This window comes from Babylonia areolata, chromosome 18 (assembly GCF_041734735.1).
Source record: "Babylonia areolata isolate BAREFJ2019XMU chromosome 18, ASM4173473v1, whole genome shotgun sequence".
Classification (NCBI taxonomy): Eukaryota; Metazoa; Mollusca; class Gastropoda; order Neogastropoda; family Buccinidae; genus Babylonia; species Babylonia areolata.
Window position 1 is genome coordinate 29,827,909 of NC_134893.1, and position 17,240 is coordinate 29,845,148.

A 17,240-nucleotide genomic window follows, 5' to 3' on the forward strand; every position below is an offset into this window, starting at 1 on the left:
CATTCAGTCTGCATGCTTGCTTCATAACAGGGAGACAGACTTGTTCATAATTTGTGTTTGATATAACAAAGGCATGAATAAAATGTAAAAAATACATATGCATCATTAACCCCTTGTCTGCTGAACCTTGGTGAAATGAGATCGGAATGGCATCACCTTTAACTGAATTGCTTCTCAACAATGCCACTGATTTTGCCAAACAAAGGCAATATAATCCCATGAGAAAGAAGTCCAAAATGAAGAAACGGTGACTGACATCCTGACCTCTGAGCTCTTCTCATTGATTGATTGATTGATATGGATACTTATACAGCGCCAGTCCTCGGTCAGAGACCAAGCTCTAAGCGCTTTACAAACACAGGGTCCTTTGCTCAACATGCTGCCTACCTGGGTAGAGCTGACTGACAGCTGCCACTGGGCGCTCATCATTCGTTTCCTGTGTCATTCAATCAGATTTCAGGCACGCACACCTACACACTCAGACAAACATGTAACATTAAACAGTTTATGTGCATGACCATTTTGTTTATTTACCCCACCATGTAGGCAGCCATTCTAGGGTGTGCATGCTGGGTATGTTCTTTGTTTTTCCATAACCCACCGAATGCTGACATGGATTACAGGATCTTTAACGTGCATATTTGATCTTCTGCGTGTGTATACACACGAAGGGGGTTGAGGCATTGGCAGGTCTGCACTTATGTTGACCTGGAAGATCGGAAAAATCTCCACCCTTTACCCACCAGGTGCCAACGAGATTCGAACCCGGGACCCTGAGATTGAAAGCCCAATGCTTTAACCATTCGGCTATTGCTCATCTCAGTCAGGTGACAGCTCTTCACTGAGGAGCGAGCATATCTGTCAGCAGCCATCAAGGGGTTAAACACAGAAACAAACCAGCTAACTCATTCATAAGGCATGAGTTTGGGCAGTGTGTGTATGCTGCTGTTGCTGTTGGCATTCCACAGTTGTGGTTGGCGATAGCATTGCGCCTTACCTCACCACTTGTAGCTTTGAACTGTGAATGTAGAGGCCGATTCAGGAGTGAGAACGTGTTTGTGTTGCCAGTAAACAGCGTATGTGGTGACTTTTTTTTTTTTTTTTTTTGAGAGCAAGGGATCCTGGTTTAGATAATATAGGTGAGTTGCCTTTTTGTCTGCTGCCTCACTCATATCTTTTGAAAAGTTTTATTCACAGTTCAGTAGCATTGCTCAGGCATATAATTACCTCCGCTGATTGTTGCTGTACTGATATAGAGCTTCAGTGCCTGTATAAAGTGCTTTAGCTTTTGTGCCTGTTTAGAGAAAGTGAGAAAATATAAATGCACACACACACACACACACACACACACACACACACACAGATGCAAGCGTAATTGTTGGGAATAAGTTAGATTTTTGTGTGGATATGTGCCTGCAAATGTCAATTGTGTGTGTGTGTGTGTCAGTGGTGTAAATGTATAATCTTAACCCCCCCCTGTACCTCTGTAGTGACTTTTAAAAATTTTGTTGAACTAAACAGAAGTGATGTTTTTGTTTTCGTTGCTGCTTGCCTCCAGTTAACTACCCGGTTCCTTCTTTCCTTGTTCTCTCACTGTGCCAACATATTACAACATTTCTGAATATGATCGTCTGTGTAGAATTTTATTGTTATTTTATTGTGTGTGTGTGTGTGTACTCCTTGTTTGTTGTTGTTTTTTCGTTTGTTTTTTCTACTACTCTGTCTGTCCACCAGCACTCTCTCTCTCTCTCTGTCTCTCTCTGTCTGTCTCTCTGTCTCTCTCTTTCTCACTCACTCAATGTCTCTCACACATAGTCTATGTGTACTCTGGGTACAATGTTGCTCTGTATTATTATTTGTACAACAATGAACTTTGTGTTATTTTTCGATTTCTTTTATATGTATCACAGGGTTTTCTCATTCTCTGTTTTTTCCTTTCTGTATTCACTCTCTCTGTCCCGTTTGTCTGTCTGTCTGTGTCTCTCTGTTTCTTTCTCCCTGTTTGTTTCACACTTTCCCTCTCTCTTTCTTTCCTTCTCTTTATCTCTGTTTTTGACACATTCTCTCTCTCTCTCTCTCTCTCTCTCTCTCTCTCTCTCTCTCTCTCTCTCTCTCTCTCTCTCTCTTTCTCTCTCTCTCTCTCCACTAAAAAATGGGACAACAACAACATTTAAACAGATGAAAGCAGTGTGAAAAATTTAACAGATCAATAGGGTCTATAGTGTGTAAAGCATGAAAACAATGTTATTCAACAGATAAGGACAGTACAGTACTAAATAACGATCCCGCACTGAAAACAGTGTGACAGGAAAAATCAATCCGACATGTATCGGTATGGTCCTTGCAGACTGTCGCAGCACAGAAGTCAATGATTCATGAAGTATTGGCTGCTTCGGTTCAGCAGTCAGAGCTATCAGCTGATGGACGTGGGTGCTGGATCACACTCATTCACTTCTCAGAGAGGATATAATTATACAGGGTTCACAAAAGCTAAGAACTACTGGGGAACTTGTACTTTTTTCTTCTTGGGGACGTGGTGATACAATGCTGAATTTGCGGCAAACAGAGGAACATGCAGTCCATGGAATGAGCATAACTTGGGTCCAGAGGTGCTTTTTTGCATGTGTTCTTCCTTTTTTTCTTTTTTTTTTTTTTTTTTTTTTTTACAGTGAAAAACCACAGCTATCATTTTAAACCACTGAATATCTTTAAATGTTTGGCAGAACATTGATTTTTCAAGCACATTTTGCAAGCTGTTTATGGTGCAGGTGTACCTGAAAACAGCCATTTGTGTATTGAACGAGAGGTCAGTGACCAACCTTTTGCAAGCTGCATGATTTTAAAAATGACCTCTCTCAATTTAAAAAAAAAAAAGATTATATGAAAACACAAACATGCCTGTTTTCATGAAGTGGTCCATAAGTTTTTGTGAAGTCTGTATGTGTTTTTTTTTTGGGGGGGGGGGTTTCAAACCTCACCCCAGCTCCTGTCCATAGTGGTGTGTTCCTAAAATAGGACTTCTGTGTGAAAAGACTGGTAACACACACACACACACACAGTTCAACACACAAAAGAGTACAGAGTAATTTACGTTCCAAATGCGTTTTTGATTGAGAGTGTGTTAGCTCTTGTGTCTGATCAATACTGTGTTCACTTTCGTGTATGAGCCCCGCCCAGCCTAGTTGGTGATTGGATAATTTGTTGTGAAGGCTGTCATGGGGACTGTGCATGCCTGGATGTGTCATCTCATGCAGTGTTTACCCTTGTAGAACTGTGTATGTATGATCTTGTGCAGTTTGTTCCTACAGTGTGTCATCTTTAGCTTTATTATATAAAGTGCAGAAAAATATAGTCTGTTACAATACATGGGTGAGCTGGTCCTTTGAACATTTTTTTATCAGTTGTTTCTGTTTGATTGGTTTTTTCAGAACTGACTGGTGTTCAGCCTTGAAATAGCCCTTTGCAACATGATTTGATTTGATTTGATTTGATCTGCTAGACTGATTAAGGGACAGATATTGGAAGGATAAATTAATCTTGTCGCTGCCAAGGTTTCTTTATGTGTGTGTGTATGTATGTATGTATGTATGTGTGTGTGTGTGTGTGTGTGTGTGTGTGTGTGTGTGTCTATCTGCATATACATATATTTATCTATATATCTGTCTGTTTGTCTAACTTACAACCCTGTTTCTGAAGCAGCTGAATGGGTCTTAGTTTCTGGAATTTGTTTTTTTTTTGTGTGTGTTTTTTTTTAGCTCAACATTGTTTCTGCTCACCATTGTGTTTGCAGAGTATTGTTTTCCTTCTCATCTCTCTCATCATGGCATACATTCTCATGGAAAACATTGCTAATTGTTGGTGTGATGACACTGATGATAATCAGTATGATGACACTGATGATGATCAGTTTGATGGTATTGGTGATGATCAATATTATGACATTGATGATGATCAGCATGATGACATTGGTGATGATCAATGTGTTCACATTGGCGATGATCAGTGTGTTGACATTGGTGATGATCAGTATGATGACACTGGTGATGATCAATATGATGACATTGGTGATGATCAGTATGATGACATTGGTGATGATCAATGTGTTCACATTGGCGATGATCAGTGTGTTGACATTGGTGATGATCAGTATGAAGACATTGGGGATGATCAATACAATGACATTGGTGATGATCAATGTGTTGACATTGGTGATGATCAGTATGATGACATTGGTGATTATCAGTGTGTTGACATTGGTGATGATCAATATGATGACATTGGTGATGATCAGTGTGATGACATTGGTGATGATCAGTGTGTTGACATTGGTGATGATCAATGTGATGACATTGGTGATGAACAGTATGATGACATTGGTGATGATCAATACGATGACATTGGTGATGATCAATATAATGACATTGGTGTTGATCAGTACGATGACATTGGTGATGATCAGTGTGATGACATTGGTGATGATCAGTATTATGACATTGGTGATGATCAGTATTATGACATTGATGATGATCAATATGATGACATTGGTGATGATCAGTGTGATGACATTGGTGATGATCAGTGTGATGACATTGGTGATGATCAATACAATGACATTGGTGATGATCAGTGTGATGACATTGGTGATGATCAGTGTGATGACATTGGTGATGATCAATATGATGACATTGGTGATGATCAGTGTGATGACATTGGTGATGATCAGTATGATGACATTGGTGATGATCAGTGTGATGACATTGGTGATGATCAGTGTGATGACATTGGTGATGATCAATACGATGACATTGGTGACGATCAGTGTGATGACATTGGTGATGATCAGTGTGATGACATTGGTGATGATCAATATGAGGACATTGGTGATGATCAGTATGATGACATTGGTGATGATCAATATGAGGACATTGGTGATGATCAATACGATGACATTGGTGATGATCAATATGATGACATTGGTGATGACTGATCAACAGAGGCCAGCACTGCAGTATGAGGGGCTGCATGACCGTGCACTGAAACATTACTTCAGTCAGCCGGAGGTTCGAGTTGAGCTGACGAAACTGGGACCTGTAAGTATTGTATTGTATTGTATGGTATGGTATTGTATTGTATGGTAATGTATGGTATGGTATGGTATGGTATGATATGATACTGTATGATATGGTATGGTATGGTACGGTATGGTATTACCTTTTAGTCAGGACAGATGTCTCTGTGTGAGGTTGTGTTCTTGTTTGTGTGTCTGTGTCTGTGTGTATGGATGTGAGTTTGTGTGTGTGTGTGTGTGTGTGTGTGCTGTGTGTGTGTGTGTGTGTGTGTTCGTTCGTTCTTTAGTTTAACGTCTTTTCACTGTAAGTGATATTAGACGAGGGAAGGAAAAAAATCGAGTGGGAGGAGGGGGAGGGGGGGGGATTACTGTGTACGCGTACGAGTGTGTGTGTGTGTGTGCGCGTGCGCTGTGTGTGTGTGTGTCTGTTTACCATCGCAGTTGTATGCATATTGTCTGATAAAGTGTGTGAACGTTATGGGATTTTTCCACACAAGTGTATACATTTTGTCTCTCTTTCTTACATGCACTTACATGTTGATTATTGTATGCATTCCCATACATTTAGAGTTCAAGCACAGACAGTGACACACACACATGCCTGTTGACTTTTACCCAATGGTTCCAAAATTTAATATAAAACACTATTAATTGTGAATGACTTTTTTGATATATATATATATATATATATATATATATATATATATATATATATATATATATATTGAAGAGATTATGGAAAAATGTATAATGCTGTGCAGTTATTTAGCTGTCTGTCTGTCTGTCTCTCTCACTCTCTCTCTCACTTTCTCTTTTTCTTGTTCTTGTGAATCCCTTCACTTGGGACTGAGGCCTAATTGTGAATCAACCATTCCATTTCTCTCTCTCTCTCTCTCTCTCTCTCTCTCTCTCTCTCTCTCTCTCTCTCTCTCTCTCTCTCTCTCTCTTTCTTGATCTCAATCTCTCTCCCTCTCTCTCTCTGGATGAAAAAAGTGTGTACATTGCTTTTCTATTACCCTCATTGATAAAGAGTTTATCTTCATGTCTTGTCCCTCACATAATGCTTTCTGGTTGAATGGGGGTTTATTCAAAGAGCTGCTACCCATGCCAAGAGCACTGAGGAGATAGCATGCTGGCCACCAAAGACGAAGTGAAATATGATTGAGGCTATAGACATTTGTTAAACACACATTGAAGTGCACAGACACCACACTTAAACACACACACACACACACACACACACACACACACACACACACACACACACACACACACACCGCTCATGCACACAGACACACACACATACACAGATTCTCTCTCTCTCTCTCTCTCACACACACACACACACACACACACACACACACACACACACACACACACACACACACACACACACACACACACACACACACACACCGCACATGCACACAAACACAAACACACACACATGCACACATTCTCTCTCTCTCTCTCTCTCTCTCTCACACACACACACACACACACACACACACAGACACACACACACACACACACACAAACACACAAACACAAACACACACCCAGAGGGAAATTATTCAAGACAAACAGAAGCTATTCAGTGTGTTCAATGCATTGGAGATAGTGGGGTATACTTGCATAGCATTGTTACGACCTGCAAGTGTACACATGCAAGCACCTGCTTCAATAATGTGTGAGTTTGACACTAATTTTTTTGTGCATGTCAAATTTGTTCTGTATTTTACATCTTTCTGACATTTGGGGATTAGATAATAGAGATATTTCAATCAGATATATTGAACTGATGACTTGCTATCATCTGAATTTTTTTTTTTACAGGCAGATTCAGAGAGGGAGCATAATCCCCGTGAACGTCAGATCAAAAAGTCACTGAAAAACACCATGAAAAAATACCAGTTTGGGGTGAGTCTGTTTGTCTTCTTTCCATGTGTATTTGTATATTTGTCTGTCTGTATGTATGTGTATGTATTGTATTGTATATTACTATTATTATTGTTATTATTATTATCATCAATTGCTGTCAACATAATCATTATTGGTGTGATTGTGGCCATGAAAGTGTGGAGTGTGGATGTGTTTAGGAAATGGTAATGACTTGTCCAATGGATGTGTGTGTGTGTGTGTGTGATTTGTTTGTACTTTATTTTAATGTCTTTTCACTTGAAGTGTTAATATGAGACCCACACACGCACAAACACACGCACACACACACACACACACACACACACACACAAATGAACTGGATCATATTAATGTTCATAATCATATGAAAAATAAAAACACCTGTCTTCCTTGCCTTTCAGTAAGAATCCCAGCATCTTGGTCGTGGACCCAGGTATAGGTCATGAAAAAAAACACAACATATCTTTTCTTTGAGTGTCTCTATATCATGTCATTGAATTATACTCATTCTGTCCTCATTCTTTCGAATTCATGTACTGTAGACATCCATTAGAAAACTGTTGTTTGAAATGAGGAGGTTTAACCGCACATCCAAGTAAATACTTGAATAGCAATGACTTTGCTATATTTGTATTTGTATTGTATTGCTCTTTTTTGTCATGACAGATTTCTCTGTGTGAAATTTGGGCTCTCCCCAGGGAGAGCGAGTCACTACACTGACAGCGCCACCATTTTTGTTTTCTGCCTGCAATTTTATATGTTTTTCTTATGAAGCAGATTTTTCTACAGAATTTTGCCAGGGACAACCCTTTGTTGCCATGGGTTCTTTTATGTGCGCTGAATGCTTGCTATACATGGGACATCAGTTTATCATCTTATCTGAATGGCTAGCGTCCAGACCACCACTCAGGGTCTTGTGGAGGGGGAGAAAATATTGGCGACCGCCAGTGTGATTTGAACCAGTGCACTCAGATTCTCTCGCTTCCTAGGGGTGCGCGTTACCTCAGGTCCAACACTCCACTTATATATGAGAAGCAAATGAGAAGCATAAAATTAAACTATATAGATTTTTGTCATGTGTTCCAAAATTCACACATAAAATTGATAAAGCAGGAGCCATTTGGAACCCAAAGACACACAGACACAGACAGACACACACACACACTCTCTCTCTCTCTCTCTCCCCCCCCCCCCTCTCTCCTGTTCCTGTATGGCTTGTTCTCAATGGTACACATTTGTAGAAACTGCTTCTGTATTTATGTCATGATCTGTCTCTGATCTGCAGCTTATGTATCAATCTTATCTCCTTTTGTTTTCAGATTTCTTTATTTCCAGCTCTACTTTTAGAAGAATTTTTGTTATTTGTCTGTGTATCTGACTCTTGGTTTACTGGTCATAGTACATAGCAATTTGTCGACCTGTGTGATCGTTTATCTTTTTCTCCCTCGTATGTGTGGGATCTGTTTACCCTGTGGTAGTTTATCTTTTAAAGTGTGTTTGCTCTCTCTCTCTCTCTCTCTCTCTCTCTCATGGAAATTCTAAAATCTTTGCGCAAACTGAATTCAGTTGATTCACATATATTCTGGAAACTTATTTGATGCACAAATTGAGCCAACCCTTGCTTATGGTGCTGAAATTTGGGGACTCTGTGAAAACAGAGATTTAGCAAAAAAAAAACAACAACAAAAAAACAAACAAACAAACAAACATACATTTGCCATCAAACACTTTCTTCAAGTTCCCATGCATGCTTCAAATACAGTAATATATGGAGAAACTGGTAGACACCCTTTATGTATCAGATCATGTGTTAAATGTATAAAGTATTGGTTGAAATTATCTAGGCTGCCTGTATCAAGAATTTGTAAGCAGGCGCATGAAATGTTATTTATTGAGCAGGAGAAAGGGAAAGAAAATTGGGCATACCATGTGAAGAAGATTTTAACTATGCATGGATTTGGGATTGTGTGATGTGTCAGGGAGTGGGATATGAAGAAAGCTTTATTTTAGAGTTCAAAGACAAATTAACTGCCTCTTATAAACACAATTGGCATTCTAAAATAGAAAGTTCTAAAAAATTATCATTGTTTTTTTAGTTTTAAAAGTATGCTCGATCCAGAGAAGTATATCAGAACAGTATCAAATAAATGGCATAGAATAAGCATTGCCAGATTTGGACTCGGAACGCTTGGTTTGAATGCACATCTAAGGGGGTTTTACACTGAACCTTCCACACTTTCCCCTTGTCTAATGTGTGTGGGCTTGCAAAGAGAAGATGAAATGTATTTTTCATTTAACTGCAAATCTTATGATACTATTTGTGAAAAATGTGTTGTTTTCAAAACAAGTGCTGCAAGGAGTAAAGATATCATTAGTGTGTTGAAAATGGATTACGATGACGATACAGCAAGATCACTGGGAAGGTACATTGCTGAAGCCTATAATATTCGAAAGAAGAGTAATTCATATCAATAGCTTAATAGCTTTGATAGAAAAAAATGCTTTTGTTTTCATGAAATTCGAAAATGGATGGTCGAGCGTTAGTTTATTTGACTTCCAGTATGCAATATGTTTCTTTTCTGATTTATTTTGTTTTGTTATTTTCATCATTGTTGTTCTGATTTGCACCCTTCTGTCACTGGAGCTGTATAGCTAATTACATTAAACCTTTCAGTGTTCAGTGTTCTCTCTCTCTCTCTCTCTTTCTGTCTCTCTCTCTCTCTCTCTTTCTCCACTCCCCCCTTGTCTAAAGGGCCTTAAGGCTGAATGGACAATAAAACATTTTGGTGTCATTGTCTCTGTCTGTCTCTCTCTCTCTCTCTCTCAGCTCTCTCTGTCTCTGTCTGTCTGTCTGTCTCTCTCTCTCTCATTTCCTCTCTCTCATTTTGCTGTGTGCTTGATGATATGATGTATTCAATGTTGACTCTAGATAAGCACCTAAAATTTATTACAAGGTTCAGACTGGGAGTCTCTAAAATTGCTATGCACCATTACTGAGACAGGTACCACACTGAAGAGGCTATGGTTTGTCCATTGTGTAGTAATATGAAAGAAATTGAGGTACATTTTATTTTAAGCTGTCTTTTAAATGATTTAAGAGCTAAATGTATATCATGAAAATATTATGAATATCCAGGTCTTTTTTTGGTGAATTCTATACTCTTGGCATCAAAACACAAACATACAGATAGAAATAAAATTACTAATCAGTTTCATTGTACAATGTATTAGAGTTTCAGTCTATTGCTGTTTATTGATGTCAGACTGCTCATTTATGTTGAATTGGCAGTGTGTTTAATGACTGTTCAGTTGTATTCTATCATGATGGCAATGGCCTAACCGCTGTCTCGTTCTCTCTGTACTTTATTTCCAGGTATTGTTTTAAAGTGGTTGTATTTTTTCTCCTTCTTTACAGAGTCTGATGTGGAGGCATGACAGTTTTCTATATGTCTTTTGAAGTTCTCTTTGACGGGCGCAATAGCCGAGTGGTTAAAGCGTTGGACTGTCAATCTGAGGGTCCCGGGTTCGAATCACAGTGACGGCGCCTGGTGGGTAAAGGGTGGAGATTTTTACGATCTCCCAGGTCAACATATGTGCAGACCTGCTAGTGCCTGAACCCCCTTCGTGTGTATATGCAAGCAGAAGATCAAATACGCACGTTAAAGATCCTGTAATCCATGTCAGCGTTCGGTGGGCTATGGAAACAAGAACATACCCAGCATGCACACCCCCGAAAACGGAGTATGGCTGCCTACATGGCGGGGTAAAAACGGTCATACACGTGAAAGCCCACTCGTGTGCATACGAGTGAACGCAGAAGAAGAAGAAGAAGAAGTTCTCTTTTTCTCTGTCTTTCTGTCTGTCTGTCTGTCTCTCTCTCTCTTTCCTTCCCTCTCCCCCTCCCTCTGTGCTCTGTCTTTCTGCTTCCCTACTCCCCTCTCTCTCTTTCTCATACACATGTGCATGCACATATGCACACAAAGCTCAAGCTCAAGCTTGTGTGTATCTGAAAGCATGAATAAATTTGCACTGTTTGTTTGATTATTTATATTTGTTTATATATTTACTGATTTATTTTATTATTGATTTTATATTACTGAATTAAAATATTCATTTTTGTTGCTGTTTCATTGTTTCATTAAGTTTATTTAATTATTCTTTTTTGTATGAGTATCATTTATGTCTTCATTTGTTGATCGTTGTTTTGTTGAGTTTTGTTTCTTTGATTTGTGTATGTTTGTTTTTTGCTGTCTTTTTTTTCAGAAAGGCCAAGTCCCAGAATGGTATTACACTTATACCTTTGGGGGGCCGAGACATCAGCCAGTTCCCTCAGACTTTAGAGCATTGCTTGCCCAGACCAGGAAAACAAAGTATGTATATGCAGACCTGCTAAGTGCAATGTTTGATCCAGTCAAGTACAATTTGCTATGCTGTTACGCTTATGCAGAAAATGCTACAGTCAGATGAAAAAAAATCCCCCCCCCCCCTCCCACATCCCATCCCTTCTCCTCCAGATCGGATTGAAGACTCCTTTTCCGACGTACAGTTTGGTGTGCCACAAGGCTCTGTGCTTGGGTCCATTCTGTTTCTTCTCCATACACAACCAATTTTCACCATTGTGAATCATCATTCATTGTCCTACCATAGCTTTTCTGATGACAACCAGATGTATTTGTCTGGACCTCCATCTCTCCTTCCTTTCTTAATTGACTCTACTCAGGCCTGCATCTCCAATCTGAAGACATGGATGACTGAAAACAAGCTTAGATTAAATGAGGATAAAACTGAAATCATGATTATCACCCCACAAAGACTTTGCCACTCAATCTCTCTTCCTTCCTCAATCTCCTCAAGTGGCACCAACATTCCTCTTTCCTCTTCCATCCGCAATCTTGGTGCCATACTCAACCAGTCTCTTTCCAGTCTTTTGCAAATATATGCAAACTGTGTTACTTTGAAATTCGCAGAATTGCATCCATTCGTCATCTGACTGAAGTTGCAACTCAAAACTCACCTCTGTGTCTTTGTGCTGTCCCGCATGGATTATTGTAATTCCCTACTTGTTTGTTCACCCAGCTATTTCATTGCTAGGCTTCAGAAAGTCCAGAACTATGCTGCTCGTCTTGTCTTTCATTCACATCTCTCCTCTCCTTCATACTTTACACTGGCTCCCAGTACAAGAAAGAATTATTTACAAAGTTGTCTCTCTTTGTTTCAAGTCCATTGAGGCTTCTGGTCCACAGTATCTTTCTGATCTCATTCACCCTTACATACTCTCATGCCAACTCCACTCTTCTTCTGACACCTGTATGTTTAGGATCCCCCCTGCTCAAACCAAAACGTATGGCCAACGCAGTTTTTCATACCAAGCCCCCTTTCTTTGTAATCAACTTCCTCAGCCTCTTCATCACTCATTTTCGCTGCAATATTTCAAATCCAGTCTGAAGACCCACCTTTTCCCCTCCTGAACAATTTTCAACAGTTCATCCCTTTCCAGTATGAACTAAAATGACTATTTGTGAGTGAGTGAGTTTTGATAGTTTCAGAATTTGTTGGTGGTATTTTTGATTGAGTACTATTTACAGTTGTGTGCTATGACTTGTGTCTGCGCGTGCGCTTGTGCTTGTGTGTATTGTGGGGGGTGGGGATGAGGGTGGGGTGGATGAATAGTTTTCAATGATTGGTATCTTGTATTCAGTTTTTCCTTTTTGATATTTACATATGTCTTCTATTTGTAAATGCCTAGGGTTTATTTTCAAGATAAGATGTAAATGCTCATAATAATAATAATATTATTAATAAGACTGACATTTGCCAAAGAACAAAGCTTGATTGTCTTAGCTAATGAAAGTTTTAAGTTTTAAAATTTCAGCCAATCGCAACTAAGTTCTCATTCAGCACACACGGATTGGAAATTGAATAGCTTTTTTCAGTCGCCGAAATATTTCACTACAAAAACTTGACAGAATCTGTATTGAAACACGGTTTGTTTTGTTCCTGGTGGAATAATTCCCATGAATTTTTCCAACAGACACTGGAACAGTTTTGTGAGTGAATCAGATTGAAAATTAACCTTACTTGATTACTCTGATCTGAAATATTTGTTCTGTGCTGGTAACATTAGGCACCATGACTGAATCAGTCGGGACTTGTGATCCAGTGATCAGAGTTTGAGGCCTCATTGCAGCCAGTTGTGTCCTTTTGAAAGGCCCTTTGCTCCAGTTCTCCTCACTCAGTCTAGGTGTGATTGAGTGCTTGGGAATATTGAAAGCATTGTGAAGAAGAGGATTTAGCCCCACCCTCTGTGCCAAGCCATGGACACAGCGAATATTAATTCGTTACCTCTTCAGCCGTAAAAGGCAATGGGACCATTCTTCTTCTTCTTTTTCTTCTTTTTTTTTTTCCAAATATTTCCATGCAATACCCTGCCGCAAGTATGACTGTGGATTTTTCCTAATCCACATTTTGGATCATTTGTTTTTTTATGTTTTGATATTGAAGATGGGGATGATACAGATGCTGCTATTGGGGTCCATTTATGTTTGGGGCTACTTCACAAGGTTCTACTCTCAAAACAACAATCCAGGCACCAACCAGTCTGAGAAACACAGACATCTGTTGTTCTGGTAAACTACGCCTGTAGTTTTGGAGCAACACATCCAAAAATACATCCATGAAGTGGATGATCCACAACTGTGTGGACACAGTCTTACCATCTGAGCTGTTCATTTATTTATTTATAGTCTTTTCATCTAAGATGATGACATTAGACTGAAAATAAATGGTATTGTTATTATCATTATTATTATTTCTATCATCATCATTATTATCATTATTACGTAGAAATTACCATTTGAGCCCATAGCATGCTCAGCTGTGGGTAGGAGCTGGCAACGGGCTGAGAAAAAAAACAAAAAACTAACAAAACCTCTGATGGGGATCAAACCTGTGTCCTCCCAGTCATCAATACATGGCTCTAACCACTTCACACTGCAGTTTGAGCCTGACTCTGGCACTTGTGTCTGGCAGGGCGGTGAAGGCTGGGTGGGTGGAGGGTGGTCAGGTTCCACCCCCAGATGTTCCCCCGGAGGAAGCAGACCGACTCGTCCACAATGCCTCCAGAATTCTGGCTAATACGGTGAATTTCTCCACTTCTGCGACTGTTGTCTTGTCTCTTCTAGCCTGCTATGGCTCTTCGTATGTGTTCATCACTTCTTCCCCTTCCTTACAGAAAACAAAAGACATCAGGGCCTGAATTTATTATTCAATATATATATATAGAGAGAGAGAGAGAGAGATGTATGTATATAGGCCTATGTATTATTTCTGTTAGTTCGGCTTATATTTTCCTTTTGTGTGCATGGATGTGGGTGTGTTTCTCCTTTTTGTTTTCTTTCTTTTGTTGTTGTTGTTGTTGCTGTCAGTTTGAAAAAGAAGTGAATTCAGAAGAAAATGGATCACAAAAAGTAGTAACTGCACCAAAGCTCATGATGAATTGATCTCAATTTTTAAAAAGGTTCAGCAGTCAAGGATTAAGTAATGGAATAGATGATTTGCAAACAGTTCAGAGAAGAAAGCGTTTTGAAGATAAGAGAAACTGCCATGTGGCATAAAAGTAAAAGAAGAAAATGCAATGAAGTCCTGACCATAACCTATGTTGTTTATTAGTGTCAAAGAACATAAGAGTTCTTGGTTGTTTTAAGGGGTGGTGGAAATTCTCACTTACCATAGAGCATGATGGAAATTCTCACTTACCATAGAGCGTGATGGAAATTCTCACTTACCATAGAGCGTATTAACAGATGTTGGAAGTTCTCACTGAATGTAGAGCTCACACTCTTGGTTCTTGGTTACTTTTTAACAGGTGTTGAAGGGTCTCACAGACAGTACAGCTAGAAAGTTCTTGGTTATTTTTTAAGGGGTGTCAGAAAGTCTCACAGACCTGTAGAGCATAAGACGTCCTGGTTGTTTTAAAGGTGACTTGAAAGGTCTCATGGACCCCAAAGGAAAGACCCACTACCGCATGACTGCTCTCAATAATACATCTTTCTTGTGGTTTATTATATGGCCATGTAGAAGTGAAGGCAGTGAATGTGCATATATGTCAACCCCCCACTAGGGTTCAGCCAACAGCCATCACAGGGGGCGACAGAGAGGGAAGACCTGTCTCCAGCGCTATCCCCTCGGGCCACTGGAGGTGAGAGGCAACAGGTCTGCAGGACGGCTGCCACAGATCAGCACTGACTCGCTCAGCTGGGTTTTTTGTTGTTGTTGTTGCTGCTCAGTGGACTCCTGTCATCTCTTTGCTGAGTTGGCTCACACATCTCTTGTTTGTTGCTCAGTTGGCTCATTATCTCACTCTTGTCACTCAGTTTGCTCACTTGTCTACAGTGCTGCTCAGTTGGGTGACTCGCCTCTATTTTGCTGCTCAGTTTGCTCACTCATCACTATTTTGCTGCTCAGTTGCTGCTTTTTAGAACCTGCGTTCGCCCTTTTTTTGCTCTGTTTAGATCCCAGTTTTGAGCGGATTGCAGATCCGTGGCTCTTGATTTTTTTTTTTGTGCTTATATTTTGATCAGTTTCCTTTAATCCATTAACTTTGTTGACACAGGCAACTGTTGTCAACCAAACAGCTCAATGCTGTAGGCAACTGTTGTCAACATCAGTGGGTCATGTTGAAAAGATCATTTTTCACATTGTAACAAAGCGTAACAGCTGTATGTGTTGACATGAAGGTGATGGTGACGTGACTGTGGTGTTGACATAATTGTATGTGTTGACATAATTGTATGTGTTGACATGACTGGTGTTGACATGATTGTATATGTTAACATAACTGTATGTGTTGACATAGTTGTATGTGTTGACATGACTGGTGTTGACATAATTGTATGTGTTGACATGGTTTGTATGTGTTGACATGGTTTGTATGTGTTGACATGACTGTGGTGTTGACATGACATGGTTGTATGTGTTGACATGGTTGTATGTGTTGACATGGTTGTATGTGTTGATATGACTGGTGTTGACATGACATGGTTGTATGTGTTGACATGGTTGTATGTGTTGACATTATTGTATGTGTTGCTATGACTGGTGTTGATATGACTATTGTGTTGATATGACTGTGATGTTGATATGACTGTGGCAGTGACATGACCATTGTGAAATGACTGTTAGTGTTGACTTGATGGTTGTGTTGACATAACTTTAAGTGTTGACACGACAGTGGCAGTGACATCTAGGTCTGTGGCGGTGACATGACGGTGGCGTGTCTTCCATCGTGTTGTGTGTTTTCCCTGTGGGTGGGTTGCGGTGCAGACACATTGGGAACTGGCGCACAGGCCCGACCCTGCCTGCTGTCATGGTGAACTGCTTTCCTCTGTGAAGGTACTGCACGTTGTCAGGCGCTGTCAGCGTTCAGGGCTGCACTGGCAGTGTGTGTCACATGTCATTTTGAGATTCACGGTGCAAGATGCACTTATGTCCTTTTGAGGCTTGCAGTGCAAGGTGCACGCACAGAATCAAACAGCAGTACTCGGAGAATGCTGGTTTGTTATACTGGTGTGTTTTGTTTGTTGTCCTAACATTGTGTGTGTGTGTGTCTGTATGCCCTTCAGCATAACTGTAAACATATGCTTATGGCATGAAAATTTAGAATCTAGTAATGATAACAAAAAAATTTGTTTCACAGAAAATGTTAAATGATTTCTAAAGAGAGAAATATATATTGATCAGCTGCCTGATGTGTGCATTATATCCGTTGACTAAGTTCTGATGCAGCAGTCACAAACTTGTGATTGAAGTTTGACAATGATTTTATTGTCTAAAAAAGAACATTTTTGTAGAAATTGTGACAAAACAGCAAATGGAGATTCGCCAGATGATTAATTCTATTTCATCATGGAAAACATTCAAATACTTGTATTGTGATATTTATTCCAGAAATGTATATTTTGGTTCTATATGGATTTTCCCCCCAGATTACTTTCAGGATGTGAAAAAAAATATCTTAAACTACAGTAATTTGATCCAATTAGGTACAGTTATGTAAAACGTTTATCATACAATTTGAGTTTGAAAATGGATTATTGTGTTTGTTTGTTTTTTTGTTTTTTGGGGGGGCTTTTTTGTGGGTTTTTTTGACAATTTATTTCAGTGACAGCCATACATAGATTTCTGTTGTGATGATATGCATGTGTTTTAACTTATGTCCTCCAAAGGGTTAAAAACAAAGTCAGATTTCCTTCTA

General features: G+C 39.5%; 1 protein-coding gene across 7 annotated transcripts in view; it reads left to right on the forward strand.

The window, feature by feature from the left end:
• Nucleotides 1-17,240, forward strand: part of LOC143292636 (uncharacterized) — a 49,542-nt gene that overhangs the window by 4,312 nt on the left and 27,990 nt on the right. For 3 of the 7 annotated variants that reach the window (XM_076603111.1, XM_076603112.1, XM_076603115.1), the window contains 5 exons: nucleotides 4,995-5,090; nucleotides 6,905-6,988; nucleotides 11,252-11,358; nucleotides 14,018-14,126; nucleotides 15,108-15,185. In XM_076603111.1, the coding sequence (XP_076459226.1) occupies nucleotides 4,995-5,090; nucleotides 6,905-6,988; nucleotides 11,252-11,358; nucleotides 14,018-14,126; nucleotides 15,108-15,185 (474 nt within the window). Of the gene's footprint in view, nucleotides 1-1,115; nucleotides 1,140-3,069; nucleotides 3,370-4,994; nucleotides 5,091-6,904; nucleotides 6,989-11,251; nucleotides 11,359-14,017; nucleotides 14,127-15,107; nucleotides 15,186-17,240 lie in introns of those variants that run through there. The other 4 variants (XM_076603117.1, XM_076603116.1, XM_076603114.1 and 1 more) reach the window with 4 other exon arrangements.